We start from the raw sequence: 27,377 nt of genomic DNA on the forward strand, positions 1-27,377 counted from the left end.
CCATTTTCTCAAGTTGGAATATATTTAGGGCACATTTCAATAATCTCCCAAGGTGGCTGTGCAATCAGACATCTGTCTCACAGGCACGGCTGCAGCTATGATAAGATCCAAATAAACATTTTCATCTTCAAAACAGGACTGAAATTTTCCTTAGGAATAACTGGATTTTGCAGTAATAACAGGACTTGAAAGGGGTTAGTTTTCAAGTCAAAAGAGACAATTTAAAAAGTTGGTTTTGGCTATGGATGCAGCTCAGTTATGAGTAGTCATATAGCATGCACAAAACTCTGGGTTTGATGCCCAGCACATTATATATATTACAATGAAAATTTACTCCTGAAATAAGTACACCATAACCTAGAAAGTACTAACACAATTACCTGAATTACTGTTTTCATTTACTGCTCTGAAAACTGTCCTGGGAATAGTTTTGAAGACTCTCTCATGAGGTGATAGATGGTAGGGTAATTACTAGTGAAGAGAGACAAACAATGACAAAGTAGTCAGCTCGTGGGGTGAGAGCAGGGGAGAGAGGCAATGTGACTGTGACTTTGTATCTTACATTTGTGGAAAACTTCAGTATTTGAGACAAGCATTTTTATGAAAGGGAAAAATGAGAAAAATCAAGGTTCTGTAGTCACTTTTTTGGTCATACCAATTAGCAACAGTAAACTAATGAGGTATATGGGGTAGTCAAGTCCTGCATACCTGGTAAACCATTGAAACTTCAAAGGTAGCTATCAACACACACCACCTTACTCTTACACAGGCAAGAGCGGGTTGGCTTTATCTTCAGAAGCTGAGCAGCTCACAGAACGCCTGACATTTAAAGAGTTAGCTGAAGGTTGCTGTTCAATTGGCAGGGTGCTTGCCTAGCATGTAGAAAGCCTCAGTCCAGTCCTCAGCACCACTAAAACTGAGCACAGTGGTGCACATCTACAATGCCAGCAGCTGGGAGGTGAAGGCAGGACACATATTTAAGGCCATAATTGGCTGTATAGCAACCTTGAGGCCAGTCTGATGATCTACATGAGATCTTATCTCAAATTAAAGAACAAAACAACAATAAAAACAAAATCAACAAATAAACAAAAGCCAGTTCAAGACCAGGCAGATAAATGAGATCTTTAAAAAAAATTTTGTTGTTGTTTTCACTGAAAATTAAAACAGGCACTCCAAGTCTTCCTATTGGAAGCACTCATGTACCTTTGGAAGCTTTCTGGTGCAAGCTAGACAAACAGAATGAAGCCCTCAGCAATGTCCAGTTGGTATGTGCTCTCATTCAATGGATCACATTTATCTCCTCAAATCTAATGTATTTCCTACCTCAAAACTATTACTCTAGCCACAATTCTTTCTTCAGAGCTTCCTGCCCAAACTATTCCATATGTCAGGAATGCTTTGGGAACACCATCACAAATGCAAGCTGCATAAGAATACATGCATTTATGAGTGTATGATAACTATATTATATAAATATGTATATCATAGAAACATATATAAGTAAAATGTACACATTGAAAAGAATGTGGGCTCCCAGTTTTCACTGTTCTTCCCCTCCATACTCTGGTGCTTCAGCAACCCCAGCATTCTTTCTGTTACGACTGTTGAGATGCTGCATTTGCATGGCCTACTTTATGAGTTGTTGGCACCTTTGGCACAGCCATGACTATGACAATCCTCCACTATTGCTCAAGGGCTGTCACTGGCAGCAGGTGGACCAGTGCCCACCAGCCTTTCCTAACCAGGCCAGACAATAGCTTCACAGGCCAATGTTACCCTACAAGGCCTCTCTCCAGCAAGGTATGGCCTGGGCACAGGAGACCAAGAGAATAACCTTCAAAGGTAAAAGGGCGCCACCTGCTGAAGCAAGTGGTGCTGTGTAGATCGTGAGCATCCCTTATCTCATGGCTTCTTGGCTTCCCTAAGGGAACAGTGGCACCAGGCTACTTAGTCTACCAGGTCTCCCTGGACACACACAACTATAATGCAGATAGCTAGCTTCCCGGAAACACAAAGGATATCGTGGACAGACCACCACCTTTCCAGATTGTTGGTCAGAAGGCAAACATTAATGCCTTACATTCAAACATGAATGAGTGAAAAAAACATGCTGGCAGAAGCACCGTGATCTACAAAGAGAAAAGCACAACTTCTACATATTCCATGTGTATGGAGCACAGTATCAGGAGGCAGGCGAGTGAGTGACAACGAAGCACAAGGTGAAGGACTGAAAAGTGTATGACATCATCTGAGGCCACACGAGTGACAGAACACAACTCTGGCTTGAGGGTAGCATTCTACTGGGAACGATGCATATGTTTACTATGCACTACGCCTTCAAAGCACGTGCATGCACTAGCCCAGGGTGAGTTTCCAGTTCCTAAACCAAGAAGCTTTCTCTACTTGGCATTTTCTTTTTGTGGGTAAAGTACTTAATCATAACCATCCCAAAATGCTTTTTAATTTACTACCTCCTTAACGTAATCCCCACTTGTACACTGTGGGAGCATTCTCAACAGTGCTGCTTATTTTGAGCCATCAAAAGGGTGGGGAGAGTTAGCTTTTAGTCTGGGAGGATCTGGCTCCTTAAATCCCTTTTCCTAGAATTTCCCAGTCATGAAAAGGAGAATGTCAGAGAACTGGTCTATTAGACAGGCCAGAGTAGCAAGTAACATTTACACTTTTTGTTATTGTCTTGTTTTCCAAGACAGGGTTTCTCTGTGTAGCCCTGGCTGTCCTGGCACTTCTCTGTAGACCAGATCTCAAACTCACAGAGATCCACCTACCTCTGACTCCTGAATGCTGAGATTAAAGGCACATGTCACTTCCTGCCTGGCAATATTTACACTTTTTACTTTTGAAAATAAAAAGGAAGAAAGATCTTAGAAAAATAATTTATTTAACTTGGAATATGCCAAATTAGATTTATAAAAATAAAGCGAGGGGGTGGAGAGATGGCTCAGAGGCTAAGCCCACACACTGCTCTTGCAGGTGCCGAGTTCCATTCCCAGCACCCACATCCAGGGGCTCACAACCAGCTCTATCTCTAGCTCCAGAGGATCTGATGCCCTCTCCTGGCCTCTGCTAGCCCTACACTCAAACAATTTACAAATACAATCTTTAAAAAGAACAAAATTAGCCGGGCGGTGGTGGCACTCCTTTAATCACAGCACTCGGGAGACAGAGCCAGGCCGATTTCTGTGAGTTCGAGGCCAGCCTGGGCTACGGAGCAAGATCCAAGAAAGAAGCAAAGCTACACAGAGAAACCCTGCCTCGGAAAAAAAACAAAAACAAAAACTAGGGGGAATGGATAGCATATTGATTTTTTTTTTAGAGAAATCAGCATATTGAGAGAAATCAGCAACAAGGAAAGCAATGAGAATCACATGGAATCACCTACAATGGTTTTCAATGTTTCTGCCAGGAAATGTTACTTTCATCTGATTACATAGGCCATATTCAACACATACATTTCTGAGCCCTTATTACACACAAAGCATTGCAAGTGGGGACAGAGGCTGGCATGGGACAAGGGGTAACATTCCTGCCAAAACGGTCTTAAGCTGAGGCAACTGATCAGATAAGTCAGTCAAACAAGTTCATCTCAATCTATGGCCTTAACTTAGCCTTTCTGAAAAGAAAAAAAGGAAGGGAGGGAGGGAGGGAAGGAAGAAAGAAAGAGAGAGAGAAAGAAAAAAAGAAAGAAAGAAAGAGAAAAAGAAGAAAAGATAGATGACTACCTAGATAATAAAAAATTCTTATGACAGTTGTTCTTGATGGCCTCAACCATTAGCCTTCTTTTTAAAAAAAAAAAAAAAACCGTCAGGAGGGATGATTTCCTAATGGAACACGGACTCAGAGGGCTCTTTTCTGATTTTTCTTTCCTGCCCAAGGGCTGCTGCCATTTCTGTGATTGGCTCCCAGATGCTTATGTCTCAGGAAATCAGCTAGTGCCTGGTCAATGTGCTAATGGGGCTGACGGAGTGTCACTGCGATGGAACCAGACTGGCTGGCAGGGCTCTGCTACTCATGCTTCCAGGGATTGCACACAGCAGAGTGCAGGACCCAAAAGGCAGGCCTAGCAGAGAAAACACCACCATCTCCCACCACACATGCCTTTCTGCTGAGGCCTGCAGACTCATCTGTGAATGCTGCCCATACTCTTAACAATCACTCTGAGTCCCGTTCACATAGGCTTTAGCAATACGGTTCCTTGTTTGTCCTCTGATGAGCTACAGTTGTGGGGAGAGGTCACTCTCCTTTTCTACCTCGATCTGTCCTCAGGTTGGGCTGGAAAATGTATTGTGAGGTGTTAAGTGCCATGAACATGAAACCACAGCAAACATCTCTTTATGAAAACTCTGTTCTCACCTGGAATTCTAAAGGAAAAAACCCACAAAATATTCCTAAAAGTGTATCTGAGTTTGATTCCCAGCAGTCACATGTCAGATCACAATAATCTCTATTCTAGTTCCAGGGGATGTGGCACCCTCTTCTGGCCTCTGCAAGTACAAGGCATGCACATGGTGCACATACACACATTCAGAAAAAGAAAAATAATGTTCATGCTTGAGAAGCACTGGTATGCACATGGAGTCATATCTGTGTGTCAGTACCAAAGCATGAATGAGAAAGTATGCAGGTGTGAGAGGGGGAGGTTGTTAGAGATATGAGCACCTTTGGAGGTGTAGTTATCAGGGTAAAGTTGCTATGGAAATGCCCAGGTATCACTGTCTGCTGGAGACTTCAGGAGTTCATGTACTGAGTGAGTCAATTCCACATGTCAGGGAGCCAGACAGAGAGAGGAGAGGAAGATCCTGAACAAATAAAGCACAACTTGACAAGACAACTGTCAACAGGACCTTAGAGCTGAGGTGTCAATTAACTTCCAGCTGCTGAAGTAAGAGAGGATTTCAGCCATATGTAGATGAACCACCAAGCAAAGGGAACTCAGCATGTAGACATCCTGTCTGCTACTGCATGTCAAAGAATAAAGCGATGGAGACTGGGGAAAATATACTTCAACATCAAAGTACATGAAGATATCACTCTAAACACTCAAGAGGAAGAACAAACCTTGGAGATCAATTTATTACAGAAGCCACAGCCAAACTAAGAAACTGGCTTTATTATTATGATATAAGGAGATATAACTTCTAAGTACTAAGGATACAAAGCTATACACAGACACCAGGCTGACATGTCAGTTTGACAAACTGGGATCCAAAAAGAACAGTTTTTTAAAATAAGATATGAAAATATCACATCATTTCAATCATGAATGGAATTAGTAAAGAACAAAAATATCATTCCCAAAAAGTTAGTGGTGCAGAGTATAAGCAGGGCTGAAGACTTGCAGAGAACTTGTCTAGAATACACAAAGTGCAGGGTCCCACCCCAACATGGTAAAGAAAGGTTTGGCACATAAATGAAGAGGCCAGCCTGAAGACTTGGAAGCATGTACTTGTACTCTGTATCTAGAGCATTAGACAAAGAATTTTCATGATCTCTACAATCAAAGACACATACTAAAAACCTCCAATGACCTGTGCAGATGCTGTGGTGGGATATTGATCTAAGGTGTGTGACATTCCACAATACAGCATTGTGGAACATTTGTTTAATGATGCAAAGATGTGGTGCATTCTCTTATGCTGCAGTTGTTTAACTCTGTAAAACTGTGTTACTGTGCCTGTCTAAAACACCTGATTGGTCTAATAAAGAGCTGAATGGCCAATAGCTAGGCAGGAGAGAGAGGATAGGCATGGCTGACAGGCAGAGAAAATGAAAAGAAAGAGAAAAATAAGGGGGAGGAGCAAGAAAAACAGAAGCGGGTTGGGGTTTTAGCTTAGTGGCAGAGCACTTGCCTAGCAAGCACAGGACCTGGGTTCCATCCTCAGCTCAGGAAAAAAAAGAAAAAGAAAAGCTGAAGCACCTGGATGGTGGTGGCACACGCCTTTAATCCCAGCACTCGGGAGGGAGAGACATGCAGATCTCTGTGAGTTTGAGGCCAGCCTGGTCTACAGAGCAAGCTCCAGGACAGGCTCCAAAGCTATACAGAGAAACTCTATCTCAGGGAAAAAAAAAAAGCTTAAGAGATCAAGAATGAAAAATCAACTTAATCATGTATTCAACATATAACTTGAAACTGGGTGAAATGTGAAACAATTAACAATACCTCCTAAAGATATAACACAAAGCAAAATATAGAGGAAAATGCATTTGAATCCCATATTATATTAAACTTCCTAGTTCTCTAAAGGGAGACCAGCATACACATGTGCAATTCACTCAGCAAAAGAAAAAGCTAAGTAAGTGAAACCAACAGCCTTGGTGCCTCGAAGGCAGGTAATTAGGAAACTGGGAAAGATGAACAAGAAGGAAATTGTTACGGGGCTGGGGCAGAACTCAGTGGGTAGAGTGTTTTCCCTGTACCATACTACACAGCAAGTCTGAGGGTAGCCGGGATATATGAGTCCCTGTGTCCACATGTGTCCACAGGCATTGAAACTAACAAGTGAGAAATGGGCCCTCATGAAGCTAAAATGTTTCTGTACAGCAAAGGGCACCGTCAGTCCAGTGAGGAGGGAGCCTAAAGAATGGGAAAGAAGTCTTTAGTAGCTAGCTATACATCTAACAAAGGGTTAATGTTCAGCATACACCAAGATTTCAAAAAACTAAACACTAATTGGGAGGTTTGTACCCAATTTAAAACTGGGGCATGAAATTAAAACAGAATTTTCAAAAGAAAAACCACAAATGGCTGAGAAATATTTTAAACATCCTTTACCATGAGAGGAATACAAATTTAAACTATTTTGAGATTTCATCTTACTCAAGTTACAATAACTAAGATTAAAAAAAAAAGACAACAAATACTGGCTTGGATGTAGGAAAGAGGAACACTTATTCACTGTTGGTGAGGGTGAAAACTGGTGTAGCCTTTGTAAAGTAAGTGTAGAGGTTCCTCAAAAAGCTAGAAATAAATCTACCATATGATCCAGGTGAATGACTCCCAAGACAATTCCCAAAGAACTCTATAGCCACAAAACAGAGAAAGCATAGATGTCCATCAACTGAAGAATGGATACCGGAAATGTGGTGCATTTACACAATGGACGGTTATTCATTTGTTAAAAAAATTATAAAATCTGCACGTAAATGGATAGAGCTATAAATAATCATTCTGAGTGAGGTTACAGACCAGAAACACAAACATTGCATGTTCTTTCTCTTGTGTGGATGATAGCTGTGAACACTCAGATGTGCTTGCTCAGATTAGAGTACCCCTAGAAGTCAGGAAACTAGTAAGCAGCCATGGGGGAGGATATCAAGGAAAAGAGGATAGAATGCAGGCAGTATGAAGGGGGAAGGGAAATGTTGAAACAGAAGGGTTGAATGTGGTGAAAGTGGAAAGGCAGAATGGAGAAGGGAGTACAGGAAGGAAGAGAAACAACAAAAAAAAAGACCTTTGAAAATGCCATTGGAACCTATTACTGCAGGATACACACACACACACACACACACACACACACACACACACACACACACAATTTTTTCTTATAAATATACAAGAGGTTTAGAGGAAGTTACCCTAAAACAGGGAACATTGCTTCCCCCAGATACCATAGACTCAAATAAAAAGTCCACTGCTAGCATAGGTTCTCTCTCTTTGAGTTGTCAGTAGAGTCCCATAGATCCCCAAACAGTGCAGGCTATTGTTATTACTCTAGGCTACCTTCTAGAACTTTACAGTAAGGACACATTGCTGAAGATATTATATATCTGATTCATAGAACATGGCAAAATCAAGCTGGTACTGATCTGGAAGATCCATCCCTACTGGCTAGCTTCCACAGTGCTGCACACTACAGGGGGAGAAAAAGAATCAACAGTCTTACCCAGCTTGAAGCCTGTGAGCTACTAATCCAGCTGTGATATGGAAAGACACTCTTACTGCTGTAAGAGTGTCATGAATGCTACAGGAGCAACCAACCACTTTCTGATTGCATTTAAAGTCTGTTCCACAGAATAGAACCCATGCCTGGTACCTTTAACTGGGATTAAAAAACCATGGGTGGCTGTCATAAGTCCTAAAGAAGAACCTAGTGCTATCATTCTGCTAAATGGACATAGTAATAAACTGTCCCTAAGCAATTATCTCTGTGCTCATAGATTAATGCATTTGCCAACCCTCATCAGAGAAGCTTCTTTTTACAGTGCAGAGACTTACAACCAGTCAATGTACACAGAATAAGAAATGGGACATCTATATCACATCTCCTTCCCACAAGGCTCGGGGGTTATCTTGGAAGAAGTCAAGGACAGATTGTAGAACCAAAGGAAATGGATGTCTGCAGCAAAATGGTGTTTGCTGAACATGATAGTGTGGGATACCTGAACTCACAGCACCTGAACTCACAACCTGCAGAAGACCAAGCCAGCCAAAAATGGCAACATGGACTGGGGAGGAGCAAAGGAAGTCCCACCCCTAGTTGAGGAGCTTCTGGCAATTGATGACTGCTAGGAGAGGGAGAGCCATTTTCTTCAGGGATATGGCCCCTGAGAGGCTGCTCATGCTCCAGTAGATGGTCCCACACCCATGCACATACAGGGAGCACTAAATAGATATGGTGGGAGGGAAAAGCAGGGGGGGCAGGAATTGGATGGATGGGATAAAGGGGTGAATTTGATCAAAATACAAATGTGCATGTGTGAAATTCTTCAATAATTAAAAAATGTTATATGCATGGGCAAAGGTTATCTCAAGTACTGCGATGAAAATGTTAACCTCCACTCCAAATTTTAAAAAGTAAAAAGAGACTTTTATGTCCTGTGTTCATTTGTAAATATATTATCTAAAGGTTCTACATTTAAAACTAAAAATGTTAAGCTCAAGAATCTGGTACATACGCAACAAGTCTAACCTATGATGAAGCAGATGTCATAAATCATATCAGATAAATTCAGCAACGCTGAGGCTTTCTATATGGAAAATAGGTAATGATTTAGATTATCAAGCTAAAGTGGACCCTTGCCTGACCCATGAGCACCATTCTACAAGTCACAGATTTTCAGCATTAGGTAAGATGGCATGATCTGGAAAATACTGTGGGTCACATGACACAGCCTAGACATGCCCCAATTCAGACCCCACTGTGGTGATACAGTGTGTACCCTAATAAACTTGTCTGAGGATCAGAGGACAAAACCAGCCACTAGATTAGACATAGAGGTCAGGCAGTGTTGGCACATACCTTTAATCCTATCACTTGGGAGGCAGAGATCCGTCTGGATCTCTGTGAGTTCAAAACCACACTGGGCTACATAAGATTGATCCAGTATAGGACAGAAACAGAGCCAGGCAGTGGTAGCACACACTTTAATCCTAGCACTTGAGATCTCATGCCTTCGCTTGGGAAGCACACATGCCTTTAATCCCAGGAAGTAATATGGCAGGGCAGAAGAAGGCATATAAGGTATGAGGAAACAGGAACTCACTCTCTTTAGGCTGAGGATTTTGTAGAGGTAAGAACTAGTCGCCGGCTGTTCCGCTTCTCTGATCTTTCAGCTTTCATCCTGGGTTTTTATTTTTATTTTTATTAAAAGACCATTTAAGATTCAGACAACACCCTACCACTTATTCATTCATCCAATCATCTCTTTGGGAACCTAATACAACCATATTGATAACACGAAAATGATCTGGTGATCAAAATATCCACCAATGTGAGAGTCAGGCAGATTCTGATGTACTCAGACAATTAAAAAAATGCTAACATTTTAAATTATATTTCTAAAATGTGTAGCCACCTGAAGTATTGTTCAATGTACACTATTAACAAGAAAAGCAAATGGCACTGTTGCCCACCATAATGACAATTTAGTACCTCTTGATACACATGGGCCTTAAGTACTGGGGGTGATGCAACATGTAAGCAGTCATTCTTTACAAATTATTTCATCCTGGTTTCTAACTTTTTATATATTTTCAAGTTTCTCTGTTAAGTATGTGGAAGGGGACACCATATTTCACAATAAGAAATGGCACTTTTTCTTGGCATCAGCATGCTGAAGACATCAAATGGACAGTGGTGACTGAACAAGCAAGTACCTCACAAAAGACCTGGGCGACGTGTTGGCTCTCACCACCATCTTCCTAGCGCACCCTGGGCTCGGGTTTCCAAGCCCAGCAAGCTGGCCAGCCTGAGTACTACCTCTTAGAAAAACAGACAACCACATATGGATACCACATCCAAACCACACATAGCTCAACTCTAATGTGTTTCCATGACATACTTGCCTACCCAGGAAGTCTTCAACCAAGACCACCCACTTTTGTTCCACAAACCATCAGGTAAGAGTCACTCTGGAATCATCTATGAATTGGTAACTTTGTCGTGGAGAGTCTGGAACCCCATACCCAGACTCCCAAGTGCCCCTCCCCAACCCTATGCATTTTCTGGCAGGGTTTTTGTTCCAACCTCACCAGCAAAGCTGCTCCTCAGAGGCTATAGCACAGCTGATGGGCCTCTGGGTCCAGTGTGTGCATCACACCCCAATAAGAAAGAACACATATACAGTACCTTCTCGAAGTGGTGTGGGCTTGGCAGAATTTTCCCCACTCATTAAAACAACAAAAGATGCAGCTGCTCGAACTGTAGCCTGCCATGTTGACATGGCAACGGGTGGTTCCTGGCATGGAAAAAGGGCCCTGTTGTTGATGGGGGATCCCATAGTATAAACACACGGCCTGCAGAAGAAAGACAAAGACAGAGAAGGGAAGAATCTTTAAAATGAGTTGTCATTGATCTCGCCACCATGGCAGGAAGGTCATGTTGAGCTTTCCAAGTAGAAACATTTGAGGCTTTGTAGCTGACTCACACTGAACTGAACATGCCAAGGGCCTGCTATGTCAATAGCTCAGTGGTTATTCCTCCCAAAGGAATCAAATGTGTGAAAAGCTATGTGTGTCAGGGGTAGTGTGGTATGTGTGTGTGTGTGTGTGTGTGTGTGTGTGTGTGTGTGTGTGTGTGTGTGTTTAAGAGAAAAAATCTAGATAAGGTTTTAAATACTATTCTGCGAAGTTATAATTTATGCTCCCCTTAGGCCTTTCTGCCTTCAAAGGAAAAAAGTTTCAGTGACATTCTTACAGACTTTTTGGAAAGTATTTTGGAAAAGAAAACACGGCTGGAGATCTCTGTGATTATTAATCTTGGAAAAACAAGCGGTGGTCTCAAAGCCAGTGTTGGCAGGCAGACCCTCCTGGTCCTGGAAAATGCCTTCTCAGATGGAGCCCTTGTGGGGATCTTTGTGTGGAAGCCAAGAACAGGGCTTGGCACAAACAGAATGGTAGAGGTCACAGCAACCAGGCTTGGAAGACCATAAGAACAAGCACATTACCAAAGCAAGGTATGAAACCAACAGCATGAGTTATGACTCAGTCTCTCCAAGTATAAACCCTCCCAAACCAAGCAGAAACTCTTTCTATAATTAAGTCACAGGTAACAGAGATGGTAAAGACCTGCAAAATCAGAGTATTCCATTCTTATGCCACAGAGAAGGCACACCACTGACTCCCCAGGAAAACAATTTAGGAAAAGAATGGCACTCTGTTTTTTTGTTTTGTTTTGTTTTGAGTTATGACAAATGTCAGTTAAGTAGCTTGACTTACAATGTAAATGAACCAGTTACTAGTTGTTTCAGATAAACTGCTTTCATTGACATCATTATGATTGAACATTAGTCTGTCTGTACGATATATGAAAGAACACACAAGAGGATGGCTTTCCTCTATCATCAAGGCCCAGTAAAGAAAAGAGAAGGCAAGGTAGGGTCTAGAAAGCAAAGATAATTTAATACAGAGAACTGTAACACGAATGATAGAGTGGAGAAACCAAGCAGGGGAGAGCGAGGCAAGCCAGGAGCTGTGTTCATAGAACAGGCAAAGAAAAACCAGCCATCTAACCCCAACATGCTTGCTATTCACCTTAGAGAGCATTGTAACAGAGAATCTGCAGGAAACAGCTCAAATCCATGTGGTCATTCTCTGCTGACTGCCATGCAGAATGGTCTTTTCAGGAGAGAAGGGGACAATTTCTGGTTTGGAAGGTTCCAAGCTTGCCTCTTCCCATCAAATCAATCTTTGTTAGAGGCTTTGATCAGCAATCAGCAACTAGAGAGCTGACGATAGGAGAAGTGGGGTTGTGCGGCTTAATGGGCCCTTTCTAAAATGAGGCAAATGGCCAGACTAGGAGTCGCAAACACAGGAGTTCAGCCACAACTCTCTAGAAGCTTCCAAGGGTTACAAAGTATCCAGGCTTCCAATTTATTTCCATTTACCATCGTATCTAATACTTTCAACAAAGCTGGATCCAATCTCCACCACCGCCGGTGGTGGGCAAACCTCTCCCTTTCTTTTGCCACACAGCGAAATCCAACATTTCTAGGAGAGGGAGTTCCATCAGCGATGGCCTCCTCTGCCCTCCTCTTTAATTCCATTTCATGGTACCATTACCTGTAGATGCAACCAACTGTCTTATTAAAATGAGAAACACAGAACCAATGTAAAAGAGAAAGCCGAGAGGTCAGAGCTCAGAGCTCAGAGCTAAAATCTTACCTCCTACAGTGCTCCTAGCTTCCCCGAGAGCTACTTCCTGTTTGTCTGTCTTTAAATAATCTTTCTGTTCTGCCTTCTCATTGGTTGTAAACCACATGACTGCCTCGTCACTGCCTGTAAGTACCGCCCTCCAAGTCTTAAAGGCGTATGTCTCCAATGCTGGCTGTACCCCTGAACACACAGAAATCTACCTAGCTCTTCTAACCACCATGCTCTTGCTATGGCTCTAATAGCTCTGACCCCAGGGCAACTTTATTTATTAACATACAATTAAAATCACATTTCAGTACAAATAAAATACCACCATAATTACCCAACCCAGAACTGATCAGTATCATCTAGATAGCAAGTCTAAAGACACTGTTGCTTTGAAATGGACAGGACTTACTCAAGAGAGGCATTTTTCATGTAGAATAGGCAAGCTCCCTGCAAGGCCAAAGGCAAGCGTTGGTCTTTGGAAGCCCCTCTTGGGGTGAGGTGGGAATGTGGAGATCCTTGCATGGAATCTTCTCACCTTACACATAAAGAACGAGGGTCTGGTTGCAAATGGCTTGGCTACAGCTGCTTGACTTGTTGGCAGCACAGCTACCACCAGCACTCTCCAGTGTCTGGGCTCTGGCCTTCCAACTTTACAGTGGACTACACTAATACTTGGTTTACAGGCCACTGCTACTTGTTATTTTCTGTTGATACTTGATTCCTTTAGGTCGAGCTTGGGGAGTCCTGCTGAAGAGACTGTATGAGCCAGAAGGGTCAAGGACATCACAAGAAAACCCACAGAATCAACTAACCTGGGCTTACAGGAGCTCACAGAGTCTGAACTGAAAACCAGGGAGCCTGCATGGAACTGATCTAGGCCCTCTATATTTATATGTGACAGTTGTGTAGCTTGGTCTACTTGTGGGACTCCTAACAGTGGGAAGGGGACTGTCCCTAACACTTTGGCTGACTCTTGGGACCCTATTCCTCATACTGGGTTGCCTTGCCCAGCCTAAATACAAGGGGAGGTGTTTAGTCCTACAACAACTTGATATGCCATGTTTTGTTGACCCATGGGAGGCCTGCCTCTTTCTGAACAGAAACTGTGGAGTGGAATTGGGGGGAGGGGCAAAGGAGAGGCGAGGGAAGGGAATGGGAAGAGAAGAGGGAGGAGAAACTGTGGTCAGAATGTAAAATAAATAAATAAATTTAATTAATAAAAAGATAGTTTTAGCTAGGTGTGGTGGTGCATGCCTCCAATCCAAGCATTTTAGAGGCCAACCTGGTCTACCAGGACAGACAGTGCTACGTAGAGAGACCCTGTCTCAAAAACAAAGGCTTTTTGTTTGTTTGTTTTTTAATTTTGTGGTCTTTTGAAACAGGATTACTTCCCTGTGACTCAGGATGGCCTTGAACTTACAGAGACCTGTCTGTCCCTTCCTTCCCTGTGCTGGGATTTAAAGGTGTGTGCCACCACACTGACTCATATTTCTTTTAAAAAGCAAAGGACATTATCAACTTAAGGAAGAGGGAGGCCAGAGATGGAAAAAATATTTATCAGCTATACATCTGACAGAGAGTGCCTATAACATACAAAAAACTAAAAACAAACAAAACGCGGCTGAGAAATAAATATTTAATATCCTTAGCCATAAGAGAAATAAAATTTAAACTACTTTGAGATTTAATCTTACCCAAGTCAGAATGACAAAAGAAAAAAGAAAAGAAAGGAAGAAAGAAAGAAAGAAAAAGTCAACAAATGCTTGTGTGAGTATGGGAAAGGGAACATTTATTCATTGCTGGTGGGAGTGTAAACAGAATGGAGGTTCCTCAAAGAGCCATAAATATATCCACCATATGATCCAGCTATAGTGCTCCTGGGCATATTCCCAAAGGACTCTACATCCTACAACAGAGACACCTGCTCATCCCCATTCATTGCTACTCTAGTCACAATAGCCAAGAAACACAAACAACCTAGAAGACCAGCCATGGATGAGTAGATAATCAAAATGTGGTTCACATATAGAAAATGGAATGTTATTTAACTGTAAAGAAATAATGAGATTTGCAGGTAAATGGATGGTGCTGGCAATAGACTTTAAAAGGTAACCCAGACCCAGAAAGACAATATCTATGTGTTATCTTATATGTAGATTTGAATCTTATGTGTGTTTAAACTGGAACACTCAGAGAGGTCAGGGAGCTAGTAAGTGTCCCTGGGGAGGAGCGGTTTCAAGGAGAAGAAGACAGAGTGCAGGTGGTATGTGGGAGGAAAGAGAAATGGAACAGGAAGGGTTAAATGGTATGAGGATGGGGGGGCAGGGGTATGGAGTGGGATAACTTATACTAAAGGCCCTATTGCTGAAGATGCCACATACTTGGGTCACAGGACAAGAGAAATCAAGCTAGAATCACTTGGAAACTTCATTCCTACTGGCTAGCTTTCTCAGTGCTGGAAGGTTCTGTGTACGCTACTGGGAAAGAAAAAGAATCAACACACATACACAGTTATGAATCCTGTGAGCAACAATGACTAGCCTGGAACAATATGCCCACTGGTGTGGTAGTATCGTGAATGTTATACGAGAAATCAACCACTTTCTGACTGGACTTAAAGGCTGTTCCACAAAATAGAATCCATTCCTGGTTCTGTTAACAGCGCCAAAAACCCATTGCTGGATGTCAGGGGCTCTAGAGGAGAAACTAGTACTGTAATTCTCCTAAATTAACATATCAATAAACTGCCCCTAAACTCTTATCTCTGTTATACCCACAGAGCACCTCTCAACCTTCAATGGAGAAGCTTCTTTCTAAAGGAGGTGGAAACTAACACAGAGACTTACAACCAGTCATTGTGTCGAGAATAAGAAACTTTGGGGTGCTCAGCTCTAAACAAGACATCTATGTCACATCCCCTGAGCTCAGGGGTCATGACAGAAAGAGGGAGCAAAAAAAGTCAAGAGACAGTGGATATCTTCAGTGAAACAGGGCTGCTGTACACATCAACTCATAGTGGCTGTGGCTGAATATACAAGATCTGTACAGAGAGATTGTAAGAGCCAGACATATGTGGATGACTCCAAGGAAACAGTGTCTTCCAGATACAACAGATACACATATGAACTCACAGAGACTGTGGCAGCATGCATAAGAACTGTACAGGTTCAAGCCAGACAGCTCAAAGCACGGAGAGGGTAAGGTGGACATGGGGTCCTACCCCAACCAAGAAGTTATCTGCAACTCATACCCACTGGCAAAGGGAAAATCAGCTTTTCCCCTGGAGTGTCACTAGTTGTTTATCAACCACACTCCAGGACAGGTCCCCAGCCCAGAAGTAGTTGGCCAACACAAAATGAACTCGGTGGCATTTCTGTGAACTTTTTGCTTCATTTTGCTTTGTTTTGGCATTTTTGTCTTAATGAACTTGTACCTGTTTTGATTTACATTTTTGTGTGCTTTTCTTTTTTGAAAAAGAGAAGGAACATAAAGTTAAAGTTGGGGGGGGTAGGGAGGTAGAAAAGTGTTGTGGAATAACCTTTTTGTACACTGTGAAGATTTGTCACTTTGACTGTTTAATAAAAAGAGGAATGGCCAATAGCTAGGCAGGATTTCTGAGGCAAAGAGGATGCTGGGAAGAAGAAGGGCAAAGATGAAGGAAGATGCCAGGAGCCTAAGAGGAAACAGCATGGGCATTACAAAGTAAAGGTAACCAAGCCACATAAAAGAACATAGATTAAAAGATATGGGTTAGCCGGGCGGTGGTGGCGCACGCCTTTAATTCCAGCACTTGGGAGGCAGAGGCAGGCGGATCTCTGTGAGTTCGAGGCCAGCCTGGGCTACCAAGTGAATTCCAGGAAAGGCACAAAGCTACACAGAGAAACCCTGTCTCGAAAAACCAAAAATAAAAGATATGGGTTAATCTAAGTTATAAGCGATAGTTAGAAGCAAGCCTAAGCTACCATCCAAGCTTTCATAAATAATAAGAAGTCTCTGTGCTTTTTTTTTGGGAACAGGCAAGCAGGACTGAAAAGTCCATCTACAGGGAAGATATAGGATGAGTTGAGAGGGAGGAAAAGTCAAAATACAGTATATGAAAAGTTTTAGTTATACATGTTCTATATAAAATCAAGCTAACAAAACTCCCACCAATGGCAGACAGGCTCAGGACGTCTCAACCCTATCTGAGGAGCTGTTGGCATCTGTTCTGTTGGCTCTGAAGGAGGGAGCACAGATTTTCAAAGGTGGGGCTCCAGGGGATGCCTCCTCCACACCCATACAACCATACCCACACACATACAGGCAGAGAGAGAGGGAGGAGGGGAGAGGGGGAGAGGGAGAGGAGGAGAGAGGGAGAGAGGAGGGAGAGGAGGGAGGATGGAGTGAGAACACCTGACACTGGTAGGAAAGGTGGTGGAGGAAATAGGGAGGAACTGAGGGGATGGAAGTTAGATTCTGATCCAAACCATTATATGCATGTATGAATATTAAATAAAGACATTCAAATAAATAGAAATCTGAGCTCTTCTACTTGTTCTTTTTAAAGATTTCTTTCTTTTTGTTTTGTTTTTTGAGACAAGGTTTCTCTGTGTAGCTTGGTGCCTGTGCTGGAACTCACTCTGTAGACCAGGCTGACCTCGAACTCACAGAGATCTGCCTGCCTCTGACTCCCAAGTGCTGGGATGAAAGGCATGCGCCACCGCCCGGCTAAAAATTTCTTATGTAGTGAGCTATAAATCAATAAAGTTAATTCGGTGGGGGAGGCGGTATATATATCTAACATCTGGCTTTGATGTTAATCTAAAAACATGAATAGTGTACACTGTCCTTGGTCCAACAGCTGAAAGAACATGCCAGGAAAGTTAGTGCTTACCAGCTTCATCCTGGCCTTTTCTGAAACAAAGAAACACCACAAATGCTATAGGAAAGCTGAAAGTTTAATATTTATTTTCCCAGGTTATTTATTCCCCCAAATCATGGTTTAGAAAATATATTTTCTATGTTGAACTCAACATCTCCTCCACTCAACTCTCATTCAGTGACATCATCAGCTAACAAAGCCAGACTTCCTGGAGCAGCTGGCTGCTTTCCCAACTACCACCATGATCGTCAGTGGGAGGGAGGCTTACAGAGGGGATGCCTTACTTTTAAACAACATTTTCTTTAGTGGAATTGAAAAACTTCAAGAAATGCAAGGAAAATGAAGAAAGCACATGCTCTTCAAGTAGATTTCCACTTCCACAGTTTCTTTGGTGTCCTGGGGACCTAGAATAAAAAAGTTACGTCCCCATTTCTCTCTAGCTTTGAAAGGCCACCTGTACACATGTTTGTCCATCCTTCTCTCATCAAGTCATTTTGAAAGCCACACACACCACATAAAGTAGACATCAGTCTAAGATGTGTGCCATCCAAATGTTATGTAAGGATCCTCGCTATCAGTCACTCTGAAATGTCACCTGCAATTCAATAGCCTAGGACGCAGGCAAGAAAAGACATTTAGGTTCAAGACATTGCACAACCCCTAAGTGGCAAACCCCACTTCCAGCAAATTTCTTTTAGAACCAGAAAAATAGCAGACAAACTAATCACAATTCCCCAAAGGAAAACTCTCTCTCTCTTTCACAGGCAGTTCTCAATTCCTTCCAGAAAACAAGGTCACTTAGTAAAAGAGGGCAATATTACAAGAAGGGGCTTCAGGGCTGAGTGAAGGTGACCTCTTCTGAAGTTTGCAGCTATGGTTTAAATTGACTTAATTTTTGTAACAGTTTAGATTTTAAGTTTATTTACAGATAAGAAGTTCCCATCCCCCACATCCCCCCACCCCACCCACACCCCCGCACACCTCCTTACCCTTGTACAGTCACCTGCTGTGTCTGTCACACTCCGTGAGCATGATGAGCATGATATGGCAGGCTTCACTTAGATTTCCCTGAATATTCTTTTTCTAGTGGGAATACTTTCGTTGTATTATTATTGTTATTATTATCATTATTATTATTTTGCTATGTAGTTCAAGCTGGTCTCCAACTCATAATCCTGCCTTAGAAGCAATTACAAGATCACATTGTGAGCCAGTACATACAAGTTACCATACCACATTTTGTTTGAGATAGTCTCACTGTGTGGCATATTCAGGCTCTGGATTTGATCCCTAGTACTTCAAAAGAAAGGCAGGGCTTAGGGAGACAGCTCAGAGGACAAAGCATCTGCTGCCCATGGGTGAGGAACTGAGCTTGGCTCCCCAGTACCTACATAAATTCAGACCAGGGGATTCACAGGGCAAGCCAGTTACAATAGTTGAATCAGTGAGCTCCAAGTTCAAGGAAGATATTCTGTCTCAATACATAAAGCAGAGAATGATCAACTTCTGGCTTCCACATGCATGCATATACATGTGAACATGCATGCACATACATGTGAACATGCATGCACATACATGTGAACATGCATGCACAGCACAAACACATGCATTTGTATAAAAGAAAACAAAAGCAAAGTTAGGAAATGCTTCACGTCATTGCTACATTTTACTTTCCATCCTGGGATGGTGTACCCTCCAAAATGGTTATGACTTCATAGACTTACTTACTATCAAACAAAAGTTAACTGAAAGTTCTTAGTTTCTAGACAGTCACCTGGATGCATTTAGGCCTGTTTATATAATTTATTTGAATCAAGATCTCATTCTGTAGCCCAATCTAACCTTGAACTTTTGATGATCCTCCTGTCTTCACTTCTGCATGCCCCTGGGATTGCAGTCATGAAGCCACCACACCTAGCATCGTATTCTTAGGCACATGGAAGAGTTTTGAGATTTGTGGCTATCCATGGAAGGGTATCTTGACTCTAATCAAAGTCTCACAAAGTCTTACCCCCAAAAGGAAAGTAAGAGAAAGAATAGCTTTCTGGGATTTCATTCTAAAATTGACACTTTGTATCCTCTTATGACTCCACAAATAACTCAACCATGTGTTTTACTGAATCATGCCAAATGGAGACATCAAGAGGGAAATCTGTGTCGAACTTTCTTCAGGGAAATCAGGACTTCTGCATGTAATGGATTCAAATCTGTCTTAGTAGTTAGCAATTAGGATAGAAGGCCATGCTTGAGGCCAATGTCATACCTTCCAACTGTCAGTAGTTACTTCTTTCTCACTATTTTAGTTCAAGAGTGAAACATCTGGGAGCATAAAAACTATAAATTCCTACTTAAATACTCAATAGTATTATATGATTAAGCTTGGTGAAAATCTTCGGTGATTCCAAAAACTTTGAAGCTACCGTAAAAACACCTGCTCCTTCACAGTCTCCAGAGAATGCCCAGTAAGGTACACTACAAATAATCACTATGCTTTTGTATTATTGTAACTCTGTACTAACCCTGCAATTTTTCCCAAAGGCTTCCTCAAACTCTGGCAGACACAAGGCAGAAAGTGAACTCCCTCTGAGAGGCCTGGAAATCAGAGCAAGAGGAAAGATATAGGTAACGGACAGGGTAATTAGAGCTCAATGTTAAAGTGGTACTTTCCAAGCAAATCTAAAAGGATTTGGGGAGGAGAGTGAGAAAGAGATGCAAGCAATTTCCAGAGACCACCACTTCCATCAGAGGGGCCAACAATCTAAGCAAATGCTCTCAACAGCAGCTAACAGATGAGCAAGACTCTATCTACCTCTTCAATGATTCGCCAGGCTGACTTGCAAAACCAATAAAGTTTGATTTAGAAATTTTCATATTCTAAAAAGTCAGTAAGACAAGGTCAAGGGGCTGCCTATGCCAGGCAGTGACTCTCCTGACTCTTAAGAATCAGGTATTTTTTGGTCCCAGAGACCAAGAGCCACATCCCAAGAAACCAGTGTGCAGTTCAGCAGGTCTGCCCACTTTAATCCCAAGAAGCAGCCCTCTAGGGCATTGGAGGTTCACATCAAATGACATCTGCAGCTGCTGAGTCAGGTACAGTGAGAAAGTCAGACAGCATGACTTCACACCCATCCAGCCTCAGAGCAGTGGGATCTGAGGCTGTACTGAGAAAGCCCTTGCTCAGAGATGCACTATCCCATCAGCAGCCCTAGAGGTCCCCACCAGTGATCCCAACCAACTGCCAGGCTCAGCACTTCAGCAGCAAGCTAACATTTCAAGCTCCTAACGGAGAAATGCTGGAACTGAATCACGGAATCTCTCCATCCTAATTTATAGGAGGTGATCTTGACAACAGTTCAGCATGCTGCAGGATTTACCTGCGGTCTGGCTCTGAGTCTGTCTGGGTAAGGCTATGGAACAAGCAGAAGACCCCCACAGACCTAGTCTCTTCTTAGAGAGCACCCCTGAAGTGCATGAGATTAGGGGCAGAGAAGCACTTGGATAACCTACCTGCCACTCTGGTCTGAAGTCCAAGTCACTGACTGCCCCTCAGGTTTAGTTTTATACCATATCCTGATGGCATGAGGGAAGTCAGCAGCTGTCTCAGCCCCTGTCTTCCTGATCTGTAAGCTCCAATTGTCAGTGTCAAAGAAGAGCTCCCCACAGCCAGGAGCCTGGCTGCAGCGAGTGTAGCAATCTAACTGCTCCCTCCAACCATCTGCAGGCAGAGCCACAAGGTGACGGACAATCTCACACCTGAGCTTCTCAGGAGTAGCTGTGAGCTTGGGAGCCTTTGTAAATCTCTCAAGTCCTGGCACAGCAGCCACGTCCACCTCTTCTACCTTTAGCACAGATAAATCACAGCAGTCCAACACTAGCAAGAAATCCTTTCTCCCATGATTCTCTGTGTCACAGCAGTACTTTGAGCTAGAGATCTCAGAATCATGTTCCCGGTTGTCATAGTTACCATCGTTATTGAAGGCATCTTGATCACCTTTACCACAGACTGCAAATTCACTATACCCCATCTGAGGTGAATAGGTACTTGCATCCATCTTAGGAACATCGCAGGGTTCAGCTGTCCCAAATGCACAGTCTTCCTCTGACTCCATCTGGAAGGTTTTCTGGGTGGAACTCATCTGTTTTTTAAATCTGTTTCCATCTCCAAAGAAAAGAACTATAGTACCCTCAATGACTCTACTTCCAAAATCCACATCCAAATCCAGTACATAGTGCTTCACAAGCATGTGGCTGGTGTTGGCCATGAGAGGCAGATCATCCCGGGAAGGGTCCAGTTTTATGTCCATGGTGCAGTCTGCAGTTGGTGGCTTTGCTGAATCTCAGCTGTGGCTTCCCATCTCCTCCAATCATTCAGAATCACAAATGGCTGGCTTACCAGATAAGAAGCCCCTGCTGTCACAAGTTATGTTTCCACAACTTTCAGTTTCCTGGCAAAGAGAAAAGTACGGTTAGATGAAATTCCAAATAAGACCCTGAATGTCCCTGCAGTTATGAATCCTGCATGCTGGCCACCTTACCTAGCATTCCCCAAGGTGGCAGATGCTCAGGGGAGAAGAAAGGCTCATCCTTCTGACTGACAGGAAAGAAGCTACATTACTGACCTCTAAGTTACTAAGGGACACAGCCCTTGTTTCAGAAAAGAGCAATCCTTATGTAAAACTGCAACTATTATTGCCTCTTGTTTTAAAAGATATTAAATGTATCGATTCTAATTTTGTGCATCAAAAGGTAAGTGGTTGTTTTTCTACTGTGATTCTAAATAACATGTGTGAATGAGGGCTAAATGGCCTCATACATTGTATTCTTTGAGAGTAATAATTTAATCCACACAATATAACTCCAGGGATTAATGTACTTTTCACATTAGGACTGCTCTCCTATCAGCACTTCCAGTAAATTACAGGAAAATGAGCCAATTTACCAGGAGTGCATTCTGAGTATTCCTTTGAGATTGTTCATGGAGACTTTTCAAATTTATAGTTAAATACTCAAAGTATACATTACATCTTAATAGCTGAAAACCCATTAACATTCTGGGTAATAGCTTTCTTGTGGCAAACAAAAGGTCTCATTTGGAAAAAAAGTATGCAAATATCTATAAAAGGAAGGAGAGAAATTAAAATGCAGAAGCAGATGTTGCAATATAATGTACAAGTTCTTCAGAAAAGTTCTGAATCAAAATGCATTCTTACATGATAGCAATACAGCTAAGGGGAGAATTATTTGAATCATTTCAGACCCTGACATGTACCTGATTTCTTTTAGCATATGCTGTTTCTCTTTTACTAAAAAATGAAAATAAATAAAACACAATGAGAGAGGAGAATATTTAAACTTTTGTATTTTAAAACTACCTAGAGGTATTTCTTTGTCAACTTTATTTTCTGCACGATCTCCACTGAACTTATCATTTACAAATAATAAACTTGGCTATAGCTATCACCTGCATCCACTAATGTGAAAAGCTTATCCTGCTGGTGTCTGGAGCAGTTCACACATACTATGTATACTATTTTGTTGATTGGACTTCTCTCTCTCTCTCTCTCTCTCTCTCTCTTGGATTTTGGGGTAGGGTCTCATATACACTGTAGGCAACCTAGAACTTTCTATGTAGTTCAGGCTGGCCTCAAACTTCCAGCAATTCTCCTGCCTCTGTTTCCTGAGTGCTGAGATCACAGGAATAAACCATCATGCCATTGTATGCTTAGACTTTAAAAAAAAAATCTTTGAAAACACACAGGGTGGGGGTGGGGTATGGGGGGAGGAGAAGAGAGAGGTAGGAAGGGACACAGACATATAGAAAGAACAATGCCTACATCATAACTGAAGAGACAGTTTAGCATTTATTGGCACAGAGACAAAGCTACTCATTAGTTGACTCCAACAGACTCTCATTTATTTCTGAAACTGTGTATAATTGAGAGTACACTATGACCTACAAAGCCATATTTCATTACTTGTGTCCATGGTGGCAAAGAATAATGCTGGGCAGCTACCTCAGAGCCCCATTCTGTCAGGCTAGCTATCAAAACCATCACTATCAATACCAGGAGGCAGTTTTCTGGTGGATTCTAAAGTTTTTGAGAAGTTGGGTCTCTGTGCTGTCCAGTCTGGCCCTGGGCTCCAACCTCAGTCTTCTCTTCAAAACTTGCTTCTTACTAGCTTTGGTGTGAGCCTCACACGCTTATGTATTTGTCACTGGACTGACAAGCCTTCGGTTTTCTGAAGCAGCAGACTCTCCAGTACCTTCTCTATGGATGCCATGCTAAATCTCGCCTGCTAACCTCCTAGTCCTTCACCGGATGACTCACTCTTAGCTGACTACTTGAGCCCCTACTCTGCTGAGATGATCATGACTCTTTGAAACGTAGTCATAATTCAAAGAACCTCCAGGTCTCTGTAATTCACGCCTCTTCCTAATGCAGAGGGAACAATATTCTTCTCAATAAAGGGACCACTGTCCCCTTTGAACCCAACTTTGGGGAACTTTTGCATAAAAATTCCAATCATGCTGAGAATTATAGGGGATACTAAACTTCCAGCACTATTTCTGGCAAAAGCTGAACTTGGAGTGTGGGTTACTGAAGGAGTCAAAGAAAAATGTATTCCAAATGAAATGCACCCACATGGCCACTGGCCAATGGTGGAACAGGTCAGAGCTCCCAGAAGAGGTGGTCACTTCCTCCAGCCAGGATGTAAGGTTGGAAGAGCAGAGAACATTCTGTGGCCAGGACTGCTGCCCTAAGCCAAAGAGAGCTGGGCAAAGCATGCCTAACTGTGTGTCATGCAATGCTGTCCATACCCTAAGAAGTCACAGCCAAGTGTCTCTTCCCACAAGGAAGGAAATGACAGACTAGCAATCAGCATCTCACTTTATTACACTTAAACCCTTATTTCCTTTGGTATTTTTCTCTTGCCGATATTTCTTTCTCAATAATTCCCTCCTGTTCCTGACATTAGAACACTCTGAGTGCCTCTATCTTCATAAATGAGCTACCCCTAGCCCTGTTGCCTATATTGATGCACACAGTTCTGGGGTTCAAACCTAGGAACTGACACACTTCCACCACTGACTACATCTCTAGTTCTGTTTGCTAATTTAACCTGTCTTTACTTCACTGAACTTTAAAACTAAAAAAATTCTTTGGGCACACTCAGTCTAGATATCATTTTACAACTATGGACTACAAGACTCAGAGAGGTACAGCACTTTGCACAAAAGTTGGCCATTTTTCTTCTGTTTATAAGGGATGAACTTTCCCACCTGCTAATACTTCCCTCTAGGTCACATGTGCCTCATCTGTACTGTCCAAATCACTAAATATCACTCCAAGCCTCTTCACACCCTCACCTATCTTTTTCAATCTGCAGACTAGTAGTTAGTTCCTCTTGTGGTTTTTTTTTTCTCCCCCCTCCCCTACGGAGGGAGGAAAGTATTTAAAGCCACCCCGAGGAGATAACAAGCAGCACTGTCACCTGAACTGAGTGTGGTATGTAAGCCTATTACACCTTGGTGCTCCATTACCTATTTCCTACTTGTGGTGGATTTGTGCATAAACTAAACCTCCCTTTTCTGGAAGTACACAGCTCTCACTGGCGTCAACTGAGGTCACGGTCCCACGTTTAGGAGAAGAAATGAACTGAGAGTGGTTGCAAACGCACGCATGTCTGGGCCACTATGAAAGGCTTTCTCAGCAAATGATAACCATATTTCTAAGAAGTCTGTTGACCTCAGCACTTCTGGCTATAGCTGTGTTCTGATTTTAAGTGCTGGCCTGCCTCACTGAAGCATTTTCCACTTGCTGTCATAAGATATAACATGGAAAAGCCTCTCTCCCTATCAAAACTAACTGTTCATCTGGCTAATTCTCCTTGGCTACCCACTGCAGCCTCTGAAGCATGCATGCTTTGGGTTTCAATGCTTAAACGTTCATCTCAGAGGATTCATGCACAGCTAATAAAGCTATGCATCAGCAGAGAGGCTGCCCTGCTCCCTTCAGTGTAGTCTGAAACAGCATCCTTAGACACATCCCCACCCTCCATGGAAAAATCACTCCATGTTCCTTCCAAGCTACAGAGTGATGTGTATAGTTCTTGTGGCCTTTACATTTCCTGTGCTCTATATACCTTGGGGCTGATGGCTCACTTCAGGTTTACGGTCATGTTAAATGGAAAGTACCATCTACTCTAGGTTCTCCATACACACCTATGAAGTTGATACTGGAGGCACTTATGACTTTAACACATAGTTACTTAGAAAACAGGAATGGTTTGTATAAATTCTAAAGTCAGGTACAAGTCATTGCCTGACAAATACAAACACCTTCCTCTGGTCTAATCATGTTTTCTTACAAAACACCTATGGTCCTTCACGTCACATCTTTTTTTCCCCACTTGCAATCGACTTGGGGTGAAAAGAGGAATTTCTGATTCTGTTCACTCTTCTGTACACAAGCAGGGCAGCTCTAGCTTTAACTCTGCAAGTCACCAGCTCTCAGAGGAAGGCAGCTTTATCTTACCTTGGCATGTTTGTTCTTCACCTTTTTTTTCTAAGACAAAAATTTAATAAAAACTGGTCAGTGGGTATATATGATCCATGGTGCTAGTCATATGGAGCTGTCACATAAATAAACCAGAAGAGAGGGGGAAGAAAAGGTTACATACTGTCATCATCTGATTCATCTTCTTCCTTCAAAGAGTCCTCAGCCTGTTTCTCTGCTTCCTCCCTTATATCTTTTGGGACAATTTCATGTTTTCATTTAATTAGTTCACCAACCAAGCTGAGCTCTAGTTCAAAAGATTTATCCTTAACTTCATCATGCACTATGTAAATTATTTTTGCAACTTCTTTAACTACCTCACAGTAAGTCATTTCTTTCACCTGAAGCTTTTCTATTTCTGTCTTTGCAGCTTGCCTGGCTTTGCCAATGGCACAGCCCCAATAACCATATCACACGCCTGATGGGTCAATCATATACAGCTGTGCACCATCATAATCACTGTAAGACCTTAACATGAAACTGCAGCCCAGAGGTCTAACAGCATTGTAGAGTGTATAAGCACATATGTACATGGCCACTCTGTCTGCAAGATGTTTTAGAGGAGTGTTATAGTCAAAGTTAGATCTAAAGATGGACACTTCTTCTCTTGCTATGTTTGCTAAAGAATGAACATCTGCCAACAGACTTGAAACTGCCATTCCAACATGTCAATCAACATTAAAAAGTCATTTATTGGAGCCTTCTTCATAAAGTTTAGAAAGAACTAATTTTTCTACCTCAAACACAACACCATCTTTACATCTGATCTCAATAGTTGTACTACTGTTTTCCACAGCCTCTGTAGCATATTCAGCTTGAAAAACTCTTCCATCAGGAGAGATATAGCAGGAATCTTAGAAGGTCTTATTAATAAAATCAAACCTGAGGTCAGGTATTGGGATGAATGCTGGAAGATCAGAGAAGCAGAACAAGCCACAGCTACCTCACCTTGCCAATTCCTCAGCTGATCCTGTTTCCTCAGACTGGAAGCCTCTGAGTCCTCATCCAGAATGAATCTCAGCTGAACTGTGCTGCTCCAAAGCCTGAAAGCTTAACCAGCCAAATGCTTCTAGTTCCTGGTCTTCATGCCTTATATACCTTTCTGATATCTGCCTTCACTCCCTGGGATTAAAGGCTCACTTCTTGGGATTAAAGGCGTGTGTCACCATGCCTGGCTGTTTTCAATGTGGCTTTGAACTCACAGAGATCCAGAGGGATTTCTGCCTCTGGAATGCTAGGATTAAAGGTGTGAGTGCCACCAACTTCTAGCCTCTGTGTCTAGTGGCTATTCTGTTCTTTGACCCCAGATAAGTTTATTAGGGTGCACAATATTTTGGGGAACACAATACCACCACAG

At 42.3% G+C, this 27,377-nt stretch overlaps 1 protein-coding gene and 1 pseudogene across 7 annotated transcripts in view; both read right to left on the bottom strand.

The window, feature by feature from the left end:
* Positions 1–27,377, bottom strand: part of LOC114708433 (aminopeptidase O (putative)) — a 311,317-nt gene that overhangs the window by 244,375 nt on the left and 39,565 nt on the right. For all 7 annotated transcript variants that reach the window (XR_005091530.1, XM_037205654.1, XM_037205655.1 and 4 more), the window contains exons 2-3: positions 20,970–21,907; positions 10,590–10,756 (exon numbers count right to left, since the gene is read on the bottom strand). Coding sequence is in view for 6 of the 7 variants with exons in the window: in XM_037205654.1 (XP_037061549.1) it covers positions 10,590–10,756; positions 20,970–21,766 (964 nt within the window). In the remaining variant the exon portion in view is untranslated. The remainder of the gene's footprint in view (positions 1–10,589; positions 10,757–20,969; positions 21,908–27,377) is intronic.
* LOC114708435 lies at positions 24,576–26,920 on the bottom strand (annotated as a pseudogene).

This window comes from Peromyscus leucopus, chromosome 5 (genome assembly GCF_004664715.2).
Source record: "Peromyscus leucopus breed LL Stock chromosome 5, UCI_PerLeu_2.1, whole genome shotgun sequence".
Lineage (NCBI taxonomy): Eukaryota > Metazoa > Chordata > Mammalia > Rodentia > Cricetidae > Peromyscus > Peromyscus leucopus.